At 38.1% G+C, this 23958-nt stretch overlaps 1 protein-coding gene across 1 annotated transcript in view; it reads right to left on the reverse strand.

Moving 5' to 3' along the window:
- The window catches only part of LOC118783274 (heparan sulfate glucosamine 3-O-sulfotransferase 4-like), an 85124-nt gene extending 72726 nt beyond the window's left edge, over positions 1 to 12398 (reverse strand). The window contains exon 1 of the mRNA XM_036537058.1: positions 11764 to 12398. Within this exon, the coding sequence (XP_036392951.1) occupies positions 11764 to 12398 (635 nt within the window). The remainder of the gene's footprint in view (positions 1 to 11763) is intronic.
- Between the last annotated feature and the right edge of the window lie 11560 nt (positions 12399 to 23958).

A 23958-nucleotide genomic window follows, 5' to 3' on the forward strand; every position in this document is an offset into this window, starting at 1 on the left:
ACACACACACACACACAGATAAACAGGGAGACAGGCACACACAGAGAACAATTCAAAGATGCCAATTAACCTACACAGCAGGTCTTTTAGACTTTGAAGCAAGAGCACCTGGAGAAAACCAACATGGGCATGAAGAGATCATGCAGCCTCCAGGATGCTGGAGCTGTGAAGTAAGAGTGCTACCCACTGTGTTGCCCTTTGTGATTATTTTTTCTTTTGAAAACATTCTTTGAAGTATAATTTATAAGCTATTTCTTCATCAAGAAAGAGGTAGGGAGCACTGCAGTTGTATATTAGAATGAACTCCTGTACAAAGTCTCCTCAGAGCCATTGCCAAATTGAAAGAGACTTTCAGTTGAAGGGGAGATGATTGTCTACAATTCTTGTATCCTAAAAAAATCACTACAGTCATGCCATCAATGTTCATAGGATAAAAACAAACTTCAACCAAAAGCGTTTCAGATTTCTTTTATCGGTCAGTCATGGGAAACCTCTGTCAGTCACAGAAAAGGCCATGACGAATGAATGTCAGTTATAGTACCAATTATAGTAATGATTCTCAGCAAAACATTAAAAACCATTAATTTATAAAACCATTGTTGTCTATCCACAATCATCAGTGTAACAAGGGAGAAGATTCAGAATGATGACAACATGCAGAACATGCTGATTATTCACAGACCCCTACTCCTGCACTCACTCCACCTCCTGGGAAGCCAGAGATTTGGTTTTTAAGTTGCTTTTCCACAATCTGCATCAACCCTAGTGACATGCGGTCAAGTGAGAGAAAGAGGAAAAAACATAGTATAGCAGTACCGTAATACATAATGTGCTGCTTTGGATACTGTGAATCTTTCCATTACTCCTCTGTGCTTGTGAGTTTAATGAAGTGGAAAGGTGGGGTAGAGTGATGCTGGCTGCAGCCAGCGACACTCCTGACAGGTACCCAGAGAGCCACGGCTCAGCACTGCAAGTAGCGGGCTCGGCGCTAATTAAAAACTAAATTCCACGACTTGCCGCGCTGGCATCAGACTACCCCGAGGTGCCTTCTCGCACGCCATGGCGCTGTCTTATCTGGCAAAAGCAGATTCCAGCCTGACTGGGGAGGGGTGTAGACGTGACAGAGCTGCAAAGGGCTCCAGCTCCGCTTACAGGAGCTGGTCTGCACCCAGGTAATCTTCCCAGTTCTGGTCTTCTGGCTGGAAAGTGGCATGGGCCTCTGGTATGTCCATACAGATAATGCTGATGTCATGCTAATCGGCCCCTGAGTTGCTAAAGACTAGGTTTGCTGTCAGCTCTGAATCTGTATCTCTTGAACATGTTATCAGTTTCTTGCCCAAGATACTGAAGGTAAGGAAGGTAAGTTCATTTTTTTTTCTGGTGGCTTTAACTGGCAGTGTGAGAGATGTACTTCCTACCTTTCAAATGTATGCAAAATATTAACATCATCAATAGCAGGGCTGGGACGGTTACACTTAAAATGTCTTCTGATAAAATTGACTTACTGACTATTTCCTTCTCTACTGCATTCAATAAGTAACATTAGCTGCTACTCCAACTCAGTAACATTTGCACTTCTACACCTATTAGGGATGGACAGAGGGTGCATTACTGTATATGTGTTTGTCCATCACCCTAGTATCTGATCTGTTTGTTTTTGGTTAATACCAAAAGTGATCTGTAAAATTAGAGGCAGTTTTATGCATATGGCAGTATTTTGCAGTGTATTGTTACATGTCCTTCAATGTAAAGCTTCAAGAAACAATACTCTGTGTATTATTTGGAATAGACATGAACATGATCACTGCAAAATGTCATACAATTGTCTTTGACAAAAGAGGCAGGAGAATGAATCATGTCCTCTTGCCCCTCAAAGTCACCATGCACTTTGCTTAATACTACTGATTATGAGCTTGTTTTAAATGTTTTCCTTTTTTGAATCCCACTATCACACCTATCAGGGGGGCACCTACGTTTTAACCAATACTGTGAATAACAGACTGTACCTCTTAAAAATACCCCATCACATCAATATCACAGTGATATTTGGAACACAATTCTGAGACTCCCCTATTGTTTTAGTAATTAGCTTTGCTGTGGGGTAGCTGGCTGGATACAGAGTTCTGCTATTAAAAGCAGAAACTGTAGGGGTTTGGGTGACCTTTGTGGCAAAGCTGTTAGAGTCAGTTCATAGAACAGCTGGCGGAGGGTATGAAAGAGTGTCAGAAAGTTTGGTGGCTCCTTTGTCAAGGTTATATTGGAATTGGGTGAGTGTTATCAGCAGTGTTGAGGTGAATTCCGTTTCATTCAGTCAATTCAGGGAAAGAACTGAAATCCAATTCATGAAATGAAAAAAACTTCATAGAAAGTGATAGAAAATTTTCAGTTTTATTACTTTAGTTTACTTCAGCTAAATATATATATAAAGTTTTTGGAATCAAATGATACATTGACTTGCACTATATAAACCTTTACAACATCCTCAGATTCCAATTCGCTATGGTTTTCTTTCACCTCCACATTATAAGACAGAAATGTTTTCCCCCATCTTCTTTTACTGTTCTCTATAAAGTGCCATGTTCTTCCACAAACCTAACTTGCAACAGCCATGCAATCAACTGCAGAAGGCACAGAAAAAAGACACAATTTTGCGAATTGCAAAGCCTAGTAGTTTGAGGAGGTGGTGTGCTTGAACTTGAAATGCCATGAAAAGAGTCAGAAATGTGATTGTTGTAGCTGCTATTTAAACTTTGGATGGATGGATGTTTTCTGAAAGTGAAAAAGGTAATCCTAAAATTGTTCCACTGTGTGTTATAAAAGGTTTCATGATCTGAATATAAATTTCACACACAAAACTATAACAGAATACTGTATTTTGTCATTAAGTTTATTACATTAAGTCAAACATGTTTTTTTTTTTACTTTTGGCTGAAAGGTTCAAGTAAGAGAAAATGCCAAAATCAGTATTTCAGCCCAGGATGGAGCTAAAACTTTGCACACTTTCAGAAACCCTCAAACCATATGAAGTCAAAAGAAAATTCAAGGTCTTTGCTGTAGTGAGTGCACAGTTCAACATTCATTAGTAATAAAATACCTGCTTTTCAGTAATAAAATTCATAAATAATTTATGGAGAGAACCTTATTGTGCAGTTTTCAGCTACAGAGAATAACCATGTGGGCTTTATGACTGTGTGGATCCCACTGAAAAGGAACAAACTGAAAGTAAGACACCCTTGAGCTGGCAGAGATAATGCTTTGCCAACTTTTAAGAGCAGAACACAGTTTTAAATTGGAACATGAGCAAACCCATTTAAGGCCTTTTTTTGCACCTTTTATGATATAAGATGGCTTTAACCAAGCTTTTTGAAAAACAAGTCAACACCTCACAGGCCTTCAGTGATTTGACAATATTAATTACCCTTTGTAAAGTACAGCAATGAAATATGACCCTTTTATTTCATGTTGCAATTTCATAATGCATCACATAATTAGAGGGCCAAATGCCATAGGGGCTGAGACATCGTATTCTTGATTTCTTCTTCTTCATCCATTTTAGCAAAGATGGCTATAAAACCCAGATGATTTACTGAAAACTTATGAAGGTTTTTTTACAGATTTACAGGGCATGTTATTTCAATGAGTTTTCACATTGTACCTGTTCCAAAAACATTTTGTTTGAACTTGCATCTCCTTATCCTGTCTGCATTCCTCATATGACCAGGAGTGATTACATATTTTTGCATTAAAAGCTGTAATTCACATAGTTTTTACATCATCCTGTCTTTGTGATGGGAGAAAAGCTGTGACATGATTTTGTAAAAATCAGCCTCAATAATTCTGTGACATTTTCCAGGAAATACATATATCTTATGTACAAAAATGTACTATTTTATAGTACATTTACTTTGTGGTTTCTCAAAAACTCAAAAAAAAAATTGTAGGGATGCCAAGGGCTATGGAAGGCATCACAAGTGGGACAAAGGACATTACTGCTGTATCATACTGACTTTGACAGCAGATTCAATTTATTTATTTCTGTAGAATTAAACTGTGCTCCAAACTATTGTCAGTACGTCACAAGACAAATCCTATCAAACATAGTTCCATTTAAGGACACAAAATACTGTTCAGATCACAAACAGCTGCTTCAGAAAAACACAACAGTGATGAGAGAGTCAATTTACAGCTTTCACAATACATTCTTAAAATAAACCAATTGACACAAATCTTGGTGAACAAACACTTCTGAAGAAGTGAAGCAAATATGACAATTGGTTCTATTAGTTGCATGGGCTGACAGCCATTTGGCTCCAAGTCATTGCTGTTGATGTATGCATGAATGTACAAGTTATCTTGGATGATGCTGTATCTTAAATTATTTAATTTCATAATTATAAAATAATAATTTCAGCTATATCAAATAAGATGGCACATAACCAGTTATTTTTGTTTATAGGCCAGACAGACTATACAATATGAACACTCATTCCACAGTACAATCACATTAAAATAACCAACACATTTTCTCTTCTGAGCATGAAGAACAACTGAATGTTTGTGACATCCTGCCATGTGAATGACATGTTCCAATACCTTATTCACTTGCCATTTAGTCAGATAGAGTGTGACATTTTAAAGCTCAATGTGATATAAGACAACTGAAGTCGTGGTCCTTTGCAGCTATGTGTATTCCAATGGCAAGCTTCATTCTAGTGCAGCTTGTGGTGTCACTTCAATTAAATAATTGCAGTAAATTTTAAAGCACAAAATCATTTCATTTTAACCCCCAGTGTAATCAGTGAATACAACAATATAATACCATTTAATAGCAACAGGTGGATTACATCTTTATATGTACTATGTACCTAACATATAGCATATTCATAATTTTCTAACCAGATAGTAAAACATCCAGACTGCATTTCTATTGGTTTACATGAAGCTGGTGACATATTAGCTATTCACCACTTCAGAACAGGTGCAAAACTTTTAATTCAACCATTCTTTTTCCTGCAGCATGACTGTGGTTGTGTTTTCTGGCGATAAAATGGGATTGGTGGGATTTTATGCTGCCCCCATATGTACATACATTAATCCATCTGAATCATTTATGCAAGTTGTACGTCATCGCAAGGTTAACATAATTTAACGTGTGATTATATGAATAAATGCAGGAGCGCTGAGGGGATTTGGTCTAGTCTAGGGCATTAAAAGACACAAATACTCTTTGGCGTTTATTTAAGCCATCCTCCTGCTTAATGAACCTCGCATCAAAGCATCCTAAGGAAGCTTACATTAACACCCAGTAAATGGCCAAGGGAGTGCACATCCCTCTAGACTGATATATGGCAGGTGCTACCCTAACGTGAAGCCATAGCTCAAGTTAAGCAGCCTGACTACATTACACTAGGTGCACAATCCTGGAACAGCCTCCAAACATTCACCCAAATATTAGCAATTCTGCTTGCAATACAATACTCCCAGCCTGCTGGCCATCTTTCTGGGTCTTTGCCTTAAAGGGTGAGCCCCAAAGGGCGTACCCTCAGAGAGATGGAGGAATAGGGGGGTCCTGCTAACTTCTTAACCCAATATCCACAATCACTGTGGGAAAGGATAGAAGGACAGAGAAATACAAAGGCACACATGATGACAACAGGGAATATCTAGCTGACTTGCGGAAACCTGGTTGGAGTCAAACCTGTGGTGGCAAACCTCAGTTTTCAAGTGGAATTTTGTCTGACTCATAATCAGAGGGCAGTGATCTGAGCACTTTTTAATTTCTTGCTAAAACTGCTCATGCTTAAAGTTTTAAGAGCTGTCAAGAATCCCTTTAATTAGCCAGCAAGATGGATTAAATTTGTGAAAAAGGACACCTTAACCTTACTTTACATGTACTCAAACACAGGTAATCAGGTAAGAATAAAAAAATGTACAGTATTCACAAAGTATTTCAAGGCTAATGGAATCTTTATGAAAATGTCTCATTTAGGGCATCACACAAGACAGCACATTTTATTGTTCATGTGAAAGGGAACGCATCACACTCTACTGTGGCTTTCAGACAGTGAGGACTATGGCTGAAAACCTGCAGTAGCTATATTACATGTACCCTTCTCAGACATGAAGGTTATTCTCAATGTATTGGATAAACAAGAAGTAAGGTACTAATCTACTAATGGAGGAATGCAGTGGTGATGAAGGGTGGGGGGATGAATCACCTCAATCACTACCAATGTCATTATATATTATGTTAAAACTATTAAAACAGTGTAATAAGTGCTACATTGTTCTGTAGATCATTATATATAACGGTTCATAATTAACCTTTACAATAAACATGTATTATTTCATTAAGCATGTTAATTTGAATTTATATTAATACAACTTTTTATAGTATTTGCAAACAAATCTATGGTGTTCAGTTGGATGTACCAAACACACACCCACAGTCAGTGGCCCATTGAAGTCTGATTTCTAACTGCTTGGCACATTCTGTGTAACTAATCATGCTTTCTTTTCTCAGAGACCCACCCTAGGTGGCTTTTAGCAGTTCTTACATCTGAACATGCAGCAGATCTGTTCAGAAGGACCAGAGAAGCTCCCCTAAGTACAGAATCTGATGATGGTAAGGACATGTGAAGTGTCTCTGATCTTGATCTCTCTCCTTCAATCTTTGTCTCAGCCCAGGGGCTCATGGTGTCCCCACAGTCCCTGTTTGACAGCTTCAGGGAGATGCGCGCCGAAGCTGGACGCAGCTCTCTGGATTCTGACCAGACTCCTGTGACACCTTTCCGTAGCTGAGCTGTGGATTACTGAGGGGTAACAGCAGCAATCGCCCTAGGCTATCAATACAGAAAAAGCTTGTGATTGCTTTACTTAACTTGAGTAAATCCACAAAGCTTAAAGCAAATACTGGGCTTTCACATTTCTACATAGTAGCGCTCAAAACCCACAGTGTAGTAGATATGCATGTACATGTTTAAATCTCTGATTCAGAGACTGCCTAATCCTAAATGAATGTTTCAAATCTAGACTTACTGTATGCGCTCAATATGTAAAGATGTAGCATTGGAACAAGTAAGAAGTAAGGCATGCTGCTGTCTCATATGCATAAAAATGTAGAGACAAGAATAGACAGACATGAACATAAATGTGGATGTGTTTTGACATATTCTGAAAAGGTAATTTACCAACACAACCATCCATGCCTCCTAAACAAGACAGAATTTGCTCATCCACTGCCCTTGGGGGAGTATTAGACAGTGAGGCTCATCTGTGGTTAGACAGATCCAGTTGGATAAGCACTTTAACATGTTAATTTCTCCTCTCATCTGTGCCTGCCGCATGGGGCAGGAGAGCACTAATAGAGAAATACTAAACGGCTGCTTGTCTTATCTCTGCCCTTTGGAAAACTTGAAAGGACAAGATGCTCTTTTTTTAGAAGTATTCTTTTTCTTTGTCAAATGTTGCCTTCGCTGGGGCTGGGTTTCTAATGGTAAAATCAGCATAATAACAATTTTCCACCAGCCTTAATAGATGTGCGCATGAAACATTGCTACCACTTGTAATTATTTCTGTTTCTGAAGAAGATGCAAATACTCACAAATGTTGAACAAGAAAAGCATAAAAAATGCATCCTTTGTGGATTATCTTACAGAATGCAACACTGATATTGTACATCAAACTGAGAGAACTGCCTTTTTAAAAGCATTTCACCATACTCACATCTAATACTTTAAAATGTGGTTAAATATAATAGTTGCTTAATAAGTCGTACGCATTGGTGAAAAATGTACATGGGATTAGTTGACAAACTAGCCAGTTATTTCTGCTAAAAGCGCTTCATTATGAAAAAATATGTTTCTTACCTTTATTAGAGGTATGGTAATGATGGCCATTGTACCTGCATTCTTATCAGTTATCAAGCTTATGGAAGGTTTGGACTCACTGCTGTATCCATTGTTATCCGGTCCAACTCGTGTATTTACGCAAACATGAAGCATAGACTTCATGTTATCCAAAACAGTGACGCTACCTCACAAATAAAGCAAAAATCACAAAATCATAACTCGCTGGGTTTCAACTTGTCTACAAATGGAACTTCTGCATCACATATCAGCCAATTTGCTTGTGGATATGGGTGTTTAGTCAATTAAGTAAAAACTATATTGATAATAAAACCAATTCCCAACCAAATTACACTTTCTAAATTGTAAATGTTACATTGGCTCTTATGTTATGAGTCACAACAAATTCAATGAACAAAATCATTTTCATCAAATAAAACATACAGTGAAACCCTCCCACCTCCTTCAACTGTCAGTATAGGAAATGTTTCCACTACAAGACCCACAAGGCAGAACTTACTTTGCAAAATTAACTACACACCTTAATGCCTTAACAAAGATCACTGAGCATAATAAATGTAGTAAACAAGAAAGTTTACTTCAAATTGACCATGAATTTCTGCAAATTTGAAAAGACCTACCCAGAGAGGCCCAGCAGAGCAATTTCCACTGAACAAACAAAAGGACTGGCAATTTAGCTGATCTAATAGGCTAAATGTACAGTTATATTGTAATCAAATCAAATGACCAGCAGGAGCATATGTGACACATTGGGGATCATGTTGAGAAGTAAAAATACAAAATAGAGCCATAGAGATTGATTAAAGCATTCTGTATATAAGTTGTCTAATACCTTAATGTGACATAATGATGGATATAATCAGTGCCCTTTTTTAACATTTTAAAAGCACTATTTGAATCATGTAATTAAATTACAACAATGAAAAATTATTTCATCTAAAATCATTCTGTTTGGTTTACCTGCTGAGGCTCTGTTCTTACCAGCTTTGTACTTTCTCTGTTGCTTTTCAATGCAAGTGTCTACATTTTGAGCAAGGCTGTGTTTTTTGCCTAGTACATGGCACACCTATAGTTTCCACCTTTCACCTCTGAGATGAAAAATTATGCTAAGCAAAAAGTGCATTCAGAGAAATCAAATGCGAGTGGTGAGGAACATAACCCTGTGGTGAGGAATGTCTCTTGCGAGGCTCTTTATCCCACATAGCAATAAAGTTTCTGCTGATGTGAAAGAAGCCATAAGTCAGTGGAGGAAGGCGTCCTACTGACAATGATCTGGAGAGGTGAATTCAGCCCTCAAGTCCCTCTGCTCAAACTGCGTACGAGAAGCAAATCACACACCATGCATAAGATCAAGAGCCTCGTCTTTCCAGACATTACTGCTGTGTTCTCATCCAAAAAACAAAACAATTGTTCTGCTTTCAGCATCTCTCACGGTTCCCTCTAACATCTGTTCCCTCTAAAATCTGTTTGGATGGTGATCGCTCATGAACCAAAATGCTAAATTTACCTTTTAAGGTTGAAAATGATCATTCAAGCATTCAATTCAATGCTACTGTCTCTGAAGCAATTCCTTTCTAGACTGCTTTCAGGATTATTTAGGGAATTTCAGACTTGTCAGAGAATAGCTCAGCCAAGACAGACATTTGCCCTGTGCCTCAAAGGTACATTTAAGTGACTGCACTATCAAATCAAACATAATTTTGTTATGTTTACCCTCATAGGAAACCCCTGTCAAAATTATGTTAAGCGTGCCAGCAAAGCTTTTATTTGTCAATCAAAAAATGAACTCAAAATTATGCATTCCTGGCACAGCATTCCAATCCTGTTAATATCAAGTAAAACAAGAGAAATAAATGAAAATAAATTACATTTTCTGAATTAGAGTTCTTTCGTGAATTGAAATCATCAAATCTGACCAAACTGGATCCAAGGATAATTTACATGTCCCAGATACTTAAGCTCAGACACATATACCTATTTTTCCAATCCAATACCAAATCAAACCCAAGGAGCTGCATACTGCTCTGCAGCAGCATGAAGTTCAGTCCGCTTGTCATATACTGAAGTAAGTTCGATTTGAATTACTCATTAGTTATGTCACCACATGTTCTAAGGGATAGAAAACGTGTGCTGCCATCAGAGTAAACTACCATGAATGATTAAAAATTCATTACCATCACAAACAAATTTGAAGAGCAATTATGACTAAAGCCATCAAAAAAGCATTCTTTTGGCAAAATGGAGAAATTGCATATTTTGAAATGATAAATGAATTGTTTATGCAAGGTACTAGGGAAAAAAATGGGTATAGGCATACTCTATCCTCTTGTTGTGAAAATTGGCTGGCCAATTGGAAAATTGACTGAATTGGCTGGCCAGGGTTTTGTAGTAATTTTTGAATCTCAAAGCATTTCAGTCAAAACTCATTCCTTGTTTCAAAACTGCCAAGTCATCTTTAGGGATAATTCTATCTAGTATAAAACAAACTTCCTAGATTAATATGGTACAGTACAACAAAAAACTGAATTTCCTCCTAAAGATACATTTCCATTCAGTATGAATCCAAGGGTCATGTATTGTAATACTTAGCAAGATAACGATCAGATGAACATGTAAAGCCTTTCTTCAGCCACAACATTTTTGGTGTTGTCTGTTTGTTTTCATCTAACATGCTTTTTTTTTAATATCACACAGAAACCTGCTTGCTATCACCACTAGGGCTGACAAAGCTGTTTAAATAAATGGTGTCAGCTACAATGGAAACATTTCATGATAACTCAGTCGACAAAATAAATTGGCTTGGAATTTTGCAATATATAAAACAACTATAATGTATGCACAGAGAAATATTTAAATTGTAAATGTACAGCTTGTCCAGTCTGCGCTGTTGTGTAATATTAATCTTTTTAGGCGTAAAATTATGTCTGCTCAAGTTAAACACAACTCAACTGACCGTGTACGATATTATAGATGCCAGGACCCATGGAGTGGATTTTCTTTACCTAATGATGGCTCGGGGCGATTTTCGCAGTTCTCTCTACCGTCAGCCTAAGCCCCAAAACCTCCGCATTTCAAATAGCCAGAGAGCATCCACAGGTGCACATCAAGGAAAAAAAAAACGAGTCCGTACAGCATACCAGAGCAATTATTTCTGACTGTGACTCTGAACCTACGAATAATACATATTGAGTAACACAACGAAAATCCTTTGTGCAGTACCACGAATACATAGTATACCTAACATATCGAATGTAATCAGTAGTTTTAATAAATCAATGCGAGGCATGGTGTTGCCGGACAGGTGGGTTTGATACCTAACCCTGTACTTAAATTTTGAATGGCCTTGTGTGATTTGAATAACAGAAGCGTAAAACGGTCGATTAAATATTTGGAAGAAATTGTACAATTATAGCATTTTCCACTTTTTTATGTTCTTGACCAAAACTACAGTGTTGATGTTTGCATTGTTTAACTATACTTTCTGCTTAATTGTAATTCTACACGGTGGTTGGCAGAGAATTGTATTTTATAGCGCTGGGTTGCTACATCTCAGTATCTGAATTGTTCATCATATCAAATAGAAATATTCACTCCACTTATCTTTAAGGATACGTTTTACTGGCACGTATTACATTGACTTTCATATTACTAAGATTCCCTTCTAGTACTGCACCAACACAAAACACTCCACCATTCAACTTGCCTACAACTTCGAGTTGTATGTTACTAACTTTTAGTAGTGCCAATGTCTCGCAATGCTGCATTAAAACAAATATCTCTGAAAAATTAATAAATATACCCATTATATTAGTATTGCTGCGAATAGATGCACATGTGCTTGGTAGTTTTACAGTTAACAAGAGGGATGTAGTAAAGGAAAGGTGAAAGCGCGCACCTGTACCAATCGAGTCCTTTCTCGTAGTTCCTGTCAAAGAAATGGGGCTCAACCCCAACTGCTCTGACGTCGGGATGGACCCTTAAAGCCTCCAGCAGAGCCCTGGTGCCTCCTTTCTTCACTCCTATTATGATGGCTTGGGGCAATTTTTTCTCCCCGTAATCCGGGGTACTATTCCCTCTTCTGCTGAGCTCGTCGTCCGTGGTGCTGGATTCCTGGTGCTCTCTCTCGAAAACTGCATTCTGACCCCCCGCGATCATTTCAGTCGGAGCAAGTTGTGTTCTGACCCATTCCGTCGCCCTTTGTTCGCTGCCCACATTATCTGACTGGTCAACGGTGGGGATGGCATAGCTCGCAACGGTCTGTTCGGTGGTGGTCCTTTCTACCAAGTCCTCGCCGAAATAACCCTGGGATGTGGCTGAATAAAGTTTCTCTCTGAATGCTACGAAAGTTGTGTCCTCTGTCACAAGCCTCGCTTGGTACGCGTAGTTTTCTTGCAAGGGGAACTGTAACGAGTTGTAGCAGCTCATCAAGCTATAGAACAGGTACGTGACAGAAATGGAGAGAGTAAACATGAATAATATCTTCCGAGGCACTTTAGAGGTAAAAACTGAAGTGCTGGACCAAAATGCCATCTCTGATAGCAGTGATCCTCACAGAGAAGTGGCTAGACATGTTTTCACCCAAAGTCTCGCATGGACCCTCAACAATAATAATCTGTCACTATCAGCAATGTTCCTGCTGAAACTGCAAGTAGCTGGACCACTCACCTTAAACAGAAAGCCCTAGACGCACAGTGAGGAAGAGATGGGGCAAAGATCGTTAAGATTCTAAAAGAATATCGCCACGCATTCCTGAATATCGATTTCTTATTTCAATGCTGACAGCCTTTGTCACAATTTATAGGACCGGACCTTTAGATTAGAAAGGCTGCGATCTTGCATCCTTCCAAATGAGCGGCTCGGCTTGTATTGGACAGACCGTGATGGAGGAGGTCTTGACATTTTAAGGAAAAATACTAGCAATTGCCAAAGTCTTGGAAGTAGTGTGCAAGGCACGTCTTCATCTGCTACACGTCCCTCGCAGCTTTTTAGCTCCTTCCTCACCACCACTGTCATGCACAACGCCGGCTTGAAAATGAACAGTTACGCATCCGCGGAGTCTAAATCCAAATATGATGGTGAAATTTTCATGGACGCTGCACTGCTGACAGTAGTCGTTCCTTTGATAATCTGCTAACTTTGTGTGGATGAAAGTGAGCTGCCTCTGTATTAATATTCATTGACTCTCTCGACTAGTTGGGAGGGTTGCCTGCTGTCCTAACGCCTTTTGTTGATTGGTAGACACGATATGTGCATCAGCAATGTGAGCTCATCAGAGCACTCGCGGCACATCAACTAAAACAGCGCACACACACGGTCTACTACAGACTTGAATCCGTTTGAGAAATTCAGAAGGAAAAAAAAAATCTTACCTCGGGTGAGCCTTCAACCTACCATTAATAACAGTTTCGACATAGTCAAAATCGTCTTTCGTTCATTTAAACCATGATTTTAGTCAATATAGAAAACAGTAATAATACAGTGTCAGCTCATAAAGCTTAATAAGCCTTGCGCTGTTTAATATTTGCACGTTATTTTGTAAGCGTCATTATCGAGGTTTAGCCTTCAAAATAAGACTCACAGTAGCGAAGGTTACTGAGAACAAATCTTTATTGTCCTACATCTTTTAGGTAAATTGACTATAAACATAATGACACATTTTCTGAAATAACAGATACGATTTGTATCACTTCATATTGCTTGTTTTCGCATCCACACATTCTTCTTACTCGGATATATAATAATTGTACTCTTCTTATTTGGTTTCGCTCCATGCATGAGTCGAACCAAGTGCCTTTGGTCCTACGGAAATAATACTGACCTGTGGTGATCAGTTAAAGCTCTCTCCTGCGCTCTGGTGGTCGTTTGTGAAACAGATCCTCCAGTGCTATTCCACAACAAAATGTAACCTGCCAGTAATTAATATTTTACTTTTTTTTTTTTTTAGCCTTTTATAACATTTTAAATAGTCTCTGATCTCAAGCATATTATTTGCATAAGTGCATATTTATTATTATTGATGAACATTTATCGTTGTTTATTCGTTATATATCGTTATATCGTTGTAAATTTATTGTGATACATCAAGCTTCTTAATCTTCATCACGTATGTAATCAGATTGTACTTTGTTCTATACACGGAGTCATGAAGTTGATGTGGGAGATATTTGAAAGCTGTCAACAAAGCATGCGACTTGATGTTATTTTGTGGGAAATGACTATCCAATCACAAAGGGACTGATAGATATCAACAAGGCTTCAAAAGGCAATGGTGTCCAACATCCAGGTGTTAATTAATATACTACTATGTTGTCGCCCCCTAAGTCACATACTTTCAGCATCTAACATTAAGATGTATTTCTCTGCTTAAATGGTTTTTGTCCCGATAGTGGCCTATAACGTTTTATGAAATACGCTCACATAATGTCCAGTATTTAAAAAGGAAAATGGGCAATGATTAGGGAATCTAAATAACTGTGAGAGTATTTCATAAAATGTTATAGGCCACTATCAGGACAAAAACCATTTAAGCAGAGAAATACATCTTAATGTTAGATGCTGAAAGTATGTGACTGTTTTACTTATATGTTACAAATGTCTCTGATAATGAAATGCCATGCATAAATGCTTGGGAGATCATTTTCGCTTACAGCTTGTAACTACAATACCCATTCCTCAGTACCATTTCCTTTTGTAAATGGATTGATAATTTCAAGACAAAAAGTTCAGGTGACAATGAAAAATAAGATGGACTAAACTATTCCAGAGAAATAAAATATCCACTTTCGATGATCTAGTAAAGAAGTTGGAATGTAGTTTATTATCAGTTTTACAACCAAGTTGATGCAAAGTACTTGAAAAAATTCAGTTGTGCCAGAAGTGCAGAACATATTGCTTGTCTCTATAAGAGGTCTCCAAACCAGTTTTACTTTGTATTTGAAATTTTGAAAAATGATTCCTCTTTTTCATAAGGAGACACATTTGTTCTTTTTACTTTTGGGAAAATTCTTCCATATACTGTGGTGTTGGTTTACACCTGTGATTCTGTCACAGGTGATCTTCTGCGGGTTTGATAAGAAAATCTTGATGTTGTAGTTATTATGTTTGTGTGCAATCACATGTAACTGAACTACTCGGCCAATGAGAGACAAAGAGGACATGTGAGTGCTGAAAATTCTAATTATTCACAAATATGTTTTCCTGGTGTAGGCTGAATTTGTCTCCTGGACATGTTGGTTTGGTGCATTGAAGTATTTTGTCAGAATTAAAACTGATGCAGGTTTTTCCCCAGACTAACCAGTTCCATTGTGCAACTCTCTTTTGTTTGAACTCATGTGAAGGATTTGAAGTTTGTAAAACTAAATCAGGTGTTTATCAATGCTGTATTTTTGTTATTACTTGATGTAAATAATTTAGATATGCTGGGACTGAGAAGTACAATATGTTAGCTTTTCTGTAGCAGATATGGGAAACCTCGCAAATCGTGCTTTCCGAGGTCTTTTGGGAATTGTGTTGAAAGGTCTTTTGTATCAAGAGAAGCAGAGCAGCAGTTGGAGCATTGAGTCAGTTTTCAGGAGTACTCCTGCATTGTTGATGACTTATGTTTGCAGATATTTCATACATATTTCATACACTTCAAAAAATGGCCGCATCACATCACTCAAAGTTTTTTTTTTATTTGTTTTTTATTATTTTTATGTGGATTGCCACTCAACATTATTTTTATTCCAATTTGCTGAATACCAGTGGTTGGGTGGTTTGGATATTTCAATTTTTTAAGACAGCATACAACAGGAGTGAGTACACCCCTGTGCAATATCGCTTAAATGTCAAATGATTCAAAATTGTATCACCTCTCAATAATTGCATTATTTCTAAGTTGACAAGTAGAGTATTTCCTCTTATGAAGAATCGAAAACAAAAAGACTATATTGAAAATACAGGCCTCAAAGTAGAAACTCAATGCAACAAAAGTAAATACACCTGTGATCACTGACACACAAGTTAGAAAACCTGTAATCATCGAAACAAAATTGAATATACCTGTGATTTCCAATTAGCCTAATTGCATGAACATGGTCATAAAATGGCCTGTGAACACCAGAACTTTCTCAGTTTTGGACCTATGGGCTGTGTCTATCTGCATGTCTGCATCATGGCTCCACATGGAAAAGAATTGCCCGAGGAATTGAACAATCTGAATGTGAGACTTCACAAAGATGGAAAAGGATACAGGAAGATTGGTGACCAATTAAAGATCAGTCGAAACACAGTTGCAGCAGTAATCAGGAGGTATAGAACGAGCCATAGTACCACTAATCAGAGCCGCAGTGGCTGTGCTCCTAAGATGACGGCATGGACAGTGTGCTACTTGCACAATCTAGCTCTGAAAAACAGACAGGTAAGTGTTTCAGACTTGGCATAGGGGCTATCAATGGAAATCGGAGTTGCTGTGACAGCTCAGACAGTGCGAAGGACATTGCATAACGTCAACCTCTATGGACGGTGTCCAAGAAAAAAAACCCTTGCTTGCTCTTCAGCACAAAACTACAAGACTAAACTTTGCTAAAGAACATGAAAAGAAGCCTGATGAATATTGGAAGCATACTCTTTAGTCAGATGAGACCAAGATAAATTAGCTCGGGTCAGATGGGGTCCAGCATGTTTGGCGTGAACCTGGCCAGGACTACCACAGTGAATGCATAGTTCCGACAGAAAAGCACGGAGGCGGGAGTGTGATGATATGGGGCTGCATGAGTGCAAAAGGTGTTGGGGAGATGACATTTATAGATGCCACCATGAATGCCTGTGGATATACCAAAATACTGGCTGACAAGAAGACTCCCAGTCTCCAGAAGCTTGGCAGAAGAGGAATATTCCAGCATGATAACAACCCAAAGCACACTACCAAAATCACACAAGAGTTTCTAAAGAAGAAAAAAGTGAAAACTATGACCTGGCCAAGTACAGTATGTTGCCTGACTTGAATCCAATAGAACACCTTTGGGGTATTTTAAAGGCAAAGGTAGAGCAACACAACCCCTCCAGCAAACAGCAGCTGAAAAAATTACCTCTGAAGAATGGCAGAACATCTCTCCAGAAATTTGTGCAACACTGGTATCCTCCATGCCGAGGGGGATAGAGTCTGTCATCAAAAACAAAGGTGGATATACAAAGTATTGAAAAAAAATAAAAGATTTGAATCTCAGTAATGAAAGGCGTATTGACTTGTGTTGCATTGAGTTCCTATTGTGGGGCCTGTATTTTTAATATAGTAAATCTAAGCTGTTAGTTTTTTAATTTTACATAAGAACAAATACCCTACTGTTCAACGTAGAAGTAATGAAATTACTGTAAGGTGATACAATTTTGAATCATTTGACATTTAACTGATATTGCACAGGGGTGTATTGACTTCTGTTGCATAGTGGATATGTATTGCTTTGAATTAGTTTTAGTGGTTTCTGTTTTGAAATGCAAGCACTGTTCATTCAAGAGAAAATTCCTCTTTGGGAGGGAGAAAACTCCATTTCTGTAATTAAGTGAGTCAGATCCCCTTCCAGTGATAGGAACTGAGCAGCTGAGAAAACAGTGGGCGTACAGTGTGGAGATTTGCTGCAGTTTTGTAGAGCAAGAGTTCTATCGCCTCGGACAGTCTTTTGATAGCTCCATGGAGGTTACCATGATGGGCAAAACAAAGCCATAGCAAGGGAAGGTTCGGATTTTCCTGCTGAAGCTGTTCTAATGGCTGAAATACTGAGTTTTGGGGTTTTAGCAGGCAACATAGATGTGCAAAGCAGGAGATCTGTTGTTGGGTCTTTCATGAGGAAAAGCAAAGTTGACTCTCTGCGTGCCATTGTCAAGCAAGATCAGACATGAATGCTTGCCAGAGGATTGGATTAACAGGAGTGAGAGTGAGTTGTGCTTGACTTGCATGAGCATTCAGTACTGTAGGCTATATTTTGGTGCCACCCTGACACATTCGAGCTAAAATACAAATGTTATTACCTATGATACAAGAAAGAAAACACATAAAATCAGCTCCACAGTCCCTATTCTCTCTCCCCTGGAAAGTACTGATAATTCACTTGTTCACAGCACAAAAACGCTGTTAAATGTTTTCACATGCTTGAATTATTTGCATGCCATGCAATGAAATAGAATGTCTTTGGCAAATATATCAGGATTATTATCGTTTTTTCTACAAACCTAGTTTTTTGGCTTTCAAGTTTCAATTCAAATTTGATGGTTAATTTTTCTGATTGTTGTTTTAACCCTAATTGCAAATCAGACACCAGTGAACTGCTGTAATATACGTGCAATCAGAGATAGGGAAAAAAAAAACATCATAATGTATATTAATACAAAATGCAAAATATCAGAATGGTAAATGTATCAAACTAAACTACAAAATACTGTTATGGAAAAATGAATCAAAGTAAAATACAGTATTTTGTATTATGATAAATGCCAAAATACATTTCCCAGGAAGCATCAGATGTATATTTATATTTAATTTAAATGTACAGGGAGTTGAGTTCAGCATTTTTGGATAACATTACATAACTGCTAGTTTTTCTCAAGGGAAGCATCAAGTGAGAATGTACCAAGTGGTGTTCTAGAACAACAACATCTGTTTAGCTAGCTAGACACGATGGCAGCATATTTCAAGTGATTACATTATCTAGCTATCAGATAACAGAAGTGTGGAACTAGAAGTACTAAGCTTACAAAATGCCCAATGTCAAATATTAACAACCTGTTACAATTCTTAAAATTACATTATTTTTACAGCCTAAATGGTACAAAAAATCAGTATTAACTTGCTAGCTAGCTACACAGAGCACTAACCTTCTGGGAGAAGTGCAGTATCCCTGGTTTGAGAAATGATGCACAAATTTCAATGCAGTGATTGAGTATGCTATTAATTGATACACTGAAAGTGGAAGTGATATAAATTTTAATTAAAAGCCTTTAATTCCAATATCAGTTAATAGGGATAAACAGTTAATTTGCTCATGTCACCTTTGTTTCTTTTTTTAAGATGCTCATCTAATCAGAGGCCATTAAAAGTGATATTTATTGCTACAGGTGACAGACCTTATAATTTATAAAATTAAAAATATCCCATTTTGATCTACATCCTTTGAGCAGATGAATGAATTAAGGAGATGTCAGCAGAACAGGTATTCCCTTTGATTAGAGTATCCTATCCAATAAGGACAGGACACTCCCTCAAAATCCTCAGATATACCATAGAGCAATTTTATTTAGTACTGCCACTGTGCAGATTTTTATTACACACTGAGTGTCTACTAGACTGATCTGTCAGTGATGTTGCCATATTGTGGTATGGTAAGTCTGTAGTTCGCAGTTCCAGCTATGATCTGATGTTGACACACTCAGGTCTACCCACATGATTGTGCTGGTCTTCTCCATCCTGCCCCTTAGGGTGCATTTACACCTGGTATTACTTGTACTTGGACGATTATCTGGACACCTATCACACATTTATACCTGGTATTAAAATGCATCCAATTAGACTGCATTTCGTTTTCCCTCAAATTGTAGATCATAGCCTAATGGGCGGAACATTGGGTTCACCTGACCATACTGAAGTAGAGGTATTTTCTTATTTTCTTGTTTCCAGTGACCTAGAGAGCATAGGTCTACTGCCACTCTTGAAACAATAGCAACACATTCTGTGCAGGATACAAATTTTCTCATTAATTAGGAAGAGGTCAGCTTTGGTTATTAAGAGTACATATAAAATGAAGATGTAAGCAAGTAAGGAAAGGTGGATTGTGCTTGGGGGGGGGGGGGTCTTCTAATGAGATGGGTCTTCAGTTGGAAGGAACCTCTTTTGACAGGAACCTTTTTCTACCATACCAGAGCCAGAAGAGACAGAGGATGTGAGCTTGATACGTTTCTATAAAGGAGCGGGACACCCAGGTGTCTTGACGGTGCAGAACGGAGGAACCTTGACAGCGTGTAGGGTTTGGGTGATGGATTGGGGACAGTGAGGGAACCGTTCCACTCAAAACCCAGTAGGGCACACCTGTGTTTTCAAAGAGATTTGAGTCATAACTGGAAGCTAGTGGAAAGAGCAAGACTTGGGAGAATTTGTGGATGTTGTGGATCAGCAGCAGTATTCTGGAAGAGCTGCAGGGACATGCAGATGCTGCAGCAAGGAAGAAGCTGCAGTAGTCCAGGCTTGAGTGCATCACAGTCTGACCTTATCTGAAAAAGTAGTGAGGAAGAGGCGAGTTCTATTTATGTTGTCCTTCTTGTGAATCTGCAGACCCTGATGACCACTGCTATTCAGACCTCATATTAAGAGGGTTATTGCTATGTCATGCTTGGGCATGCTGAACTGTCCATCTCTCTTGCAAGAGTTCTTGTAATTGTTGGGAGCCTACCATAAGGTGATTATGTTGAATTATGATTTAAACAATAATAGTGGTGCCAGGTAGGAGCAACATTAAGTAGAAGATTAGTGTATTTCACAGCATCCAATCCTTCCACAGATTACAACATAGAAGAAAATTTCAAGAATTGTCTTGAAAGTGCTTTTCTTAAACAAGCTTTCCGGTTGGGTAGCGCAGCCTGTCTGTAACACAGCTGACAAATCATTTTAAAATCAAAAAGTATATGATTGGCTCTGTAAATTTGTTGACAGCCTGCAAAGTATGTTATCTTAACCAGATCAGAAATCTTCATCTGTGCCTCGCTACATACGTTTGAGCATTTTCCTGTGTCTGAGTAGAACCAGACCTGCTGAGTTGGAGCCACATTTTTTTTTTGCTTTGTTATAATGATGTCTTGATGACATAGGTCAAATGTATTTCAACAAATTGATGGATTTTATTGCATGGACATATAGTATACTATACCAGTGATGCAATTATTATGATTGATAAAGTTGATATATATGCAACAAAAATACTTGCAAAGTATACTTGCAAAAATACTTTGTCCAGGCTGCAGGCAGAATCAGGCCCAAGGTACTGCAGAAGGACACTGCAGGTCTTGCTGTGCTTTTATTTCTGGCTATTGATATTTTTCATTGCTAATGTAAAATATTCTATAACACCATCCATAAAAGGCAAGAGATTTAAGAGAATGACAGCCTCTCTATTTAACTTGGATGGCTTTCAATGCATCTTGGCAGGGTAGCCTCCACTGTTAGCAAGTCTTCAGCATTGACCTGTGAAATAACAGCTAGTGCTGATGCATCCAAGGACAACAACCTGGCACACACACACATCACATGCTGTAACATTACACAGTAGTACACTTTGTTTGTACCTCAACACACCAGTGAGAAAGCAAACAGTCAAATTCAAACTGACTAGATGAACTCTGAGATTGGGAGGGCTAAGAAGGATCAAGTCACAGCCTCTGGTAAAAATTATGATTGTGCCTTTATTGTATGCATTTACAGCAAAATTGTAGAATGTAAAAAAAAAAAAAATTTTGTCAATTAACAGGTAACAGGTATTTTCCTGTACAATCTTGTTTTTTTCACCACAGTGTAAACAGTTCTGTTTACACCACAGACACAGGAGGCACTAGGTGTTTTTCATGCTCACCAAAAAGAATATCACCAATCTTAATCCTAAAGAACATATCCATAATAACAGGATCAAGATAGTCTTTTAATATGTTACTAACAGAATATGTTTCAGAGCTGTAGTTTGGACACTCATGAGATTCAAGCTTGAACTCAATCCTCCTGCATTGCAGTGTGTTGTCCTACAGTATGTTTTTTTTCAGATTGTTTGCCTGCAAGAGGTTTTCATGCTTCTGACACTAAAACAAAGAACAAAATAACGAATTATCTCGCTGATTTTTGGTACAAGGAAATATACAGTGTAAGTATGAATTCACAAGGATAAGCCTGTGGTGTTTCTGAACTACCAGTGAGAGCAGGAGGATTACAGTGATAAAGACATCAAAGCATTGCGTAGGAAGGGCTAAAGGCTCCAAATATAATCATATTGATGATGTATAAACAAAATACGGCAATGCTATTTTCCCCTATAGCTCAGAATTCTGTGAAAACAAGGCCAAGGAGAAGGGAGGATCTTTTGAAAGAGAAAGAGCTCAGTTGGTGTGGATGTGAACATTTCACAACTGGCAGACACAAATGGGGCTACTACTTTCCCTTTTGGTCCAGCTCAATTAGCTGTATAAATCTATTTATTTTAATTACTCTGCTTTTACTATTCCACTGATGAAAACTACCCCTATGGTCACAACTTTGTCACACTAGCTACACTGCAATGCAGTTCCACTACATGCGGTTATATGTATCATTATTAATATTTATTAATATTTGTAATATTAAAATTTAAAAACCAGCGACCTCCCTGTGCACAATGCAGTCAGAGAGCATTATTGTATAGTAAATGTGTCAGAAGTGATAAAAAGAATAGACATCCAGGGTATTTATCATTCCACTTTCTTCCATTCCTTTCTGTGTCCACTCGTGCTTCTATGCAAGCATGACGCATCAGTTAATGAAACTTGTTTGTTTTGCTTGCTTAAGTGCAACAGAATATGTGACAGGGTGTGACAAACTCTGCTTGTAAATACTGCCACGAGGAGTGAATTGTAAGTGAATTGTAAGTGTGCTGTGAAATGTTTGCAGTATTCATTGTCCACCTTTTAATAACATGACTAGTTACACTTCTTTAGAGCTAGCTCATGTGTCATTTGGTTAAATCCTATCCCCTGGCCAAAAAAGACATGTTATAATAAAGAGATGTGCTGCAGGAAATACAGCTGACTCACCTGGGTGATGAGAACAGTAGGTAAGCTGCAGGATTTGGGACTGCCACTAAGGCTTGAGGAAATTGGCCAACAGTCATAATTGCATGGACATCGCTTGGTGAAGTGCTGTTGATCCTGTATGACACGTGGCTCTTGGATATTGTGCTGGGTGAATGCACAGGGTGTCTAATGAGTCCCTTAAATAAAATACTTGTATAACATTTGTTTTAATCATTTCAGTTTTTTTTCTAATAATCAAGAGCATCAGTGTGGGCATCATTGTTGTTTGTACAGAAAAGGATGCAGTGGCAGCTATGATGATTCATATTTCATGGCATTGGATTAGTCATTTGGCGTTTGTTTACTCAAACACTCATTGTTAAACACTCTTTTCTTGTAAACAAACCCAGGTCACTTGTCTTTACCCTGACAAAAGAATGATAAAAGATCCTTTTCAGCTCCCAACACATTGGGAAAAATAACTGTGAAAAGACCAGGACATGTGCTGCATGTGAGGAATCCGCCAGCAAAACTTTCTGTTTCACGTTTCACACGAAAAGGAAAATGAACGGGAAATGGTCAGTCCGATTGCTGCTTGATTTTGTCAAAGCAACTCTGCTAACGGTGCTCTGCTAATGGAAGATAAATTTAACCCACGGATTGGTGTGCTGCTTTGAAACAAATCAGCCGAATGCCTCACAAAGAGGAATGGGACTGGCTTACCAAAGAATTCCTACTGTTGAGCTTTGTTCTTGAGTTCTCATCCTTTACTTGTTTGTCCGGGCCAAGCTGTGTTACTGTGGATGAGCACAGCCATTGTAGCCAACTGTCATTTACTACAAATACAGCTTTTGAGTGCATTTTGTCAACACTTCAACTATTTAATGTCAGGACTGTATTTTATGTATACTGTATGTACATGTAAATTGTAAATGTAAATGATAAAATTTAAAAAAGGAATGTCTGGAAATAAGAAAAAAGTAGAAACTTGCAAAATGTTATGGAAGCAAACCCACCTTGCAATGTCGTAATCAGTATGCACTGATACCCAGACCCATCAGATGGAATTTTATTTACACTCTGAATCTATTCAATGTTCATGTGGGGTAACAATAACACGAATTTACAGTGCTTCGACATTGGTAAACATACAATGGGCCAAATTCACTATTCATGTGAACTGTCTTTGTGCCTATAATGTGCGTATTTTGGAATTCATCATTCTTTGCACCTGACATTTGGTTCTACAAACGCATGAATTTCACGTCTGTTCCAGACCACTCCTACTACATACGCTAGCACACAAATTTAAGGAAGA

Source organism: Megalops cyprinoides, chromosome 1 (genome assembly GCF_013368585.1).
Source record: "Megalops cyprinoides isolate fMegCyp1 chromosome 1, fMegCyp1.pri, whole genome shotgun sequence".
In the NCBI taxonomy this organism is placed as follows: Eukaryota; Metazoa; Chordata; class Actinopteri; order Elopiformes; family Megalopidae; genus Megalops; species Megalops cyprinoides.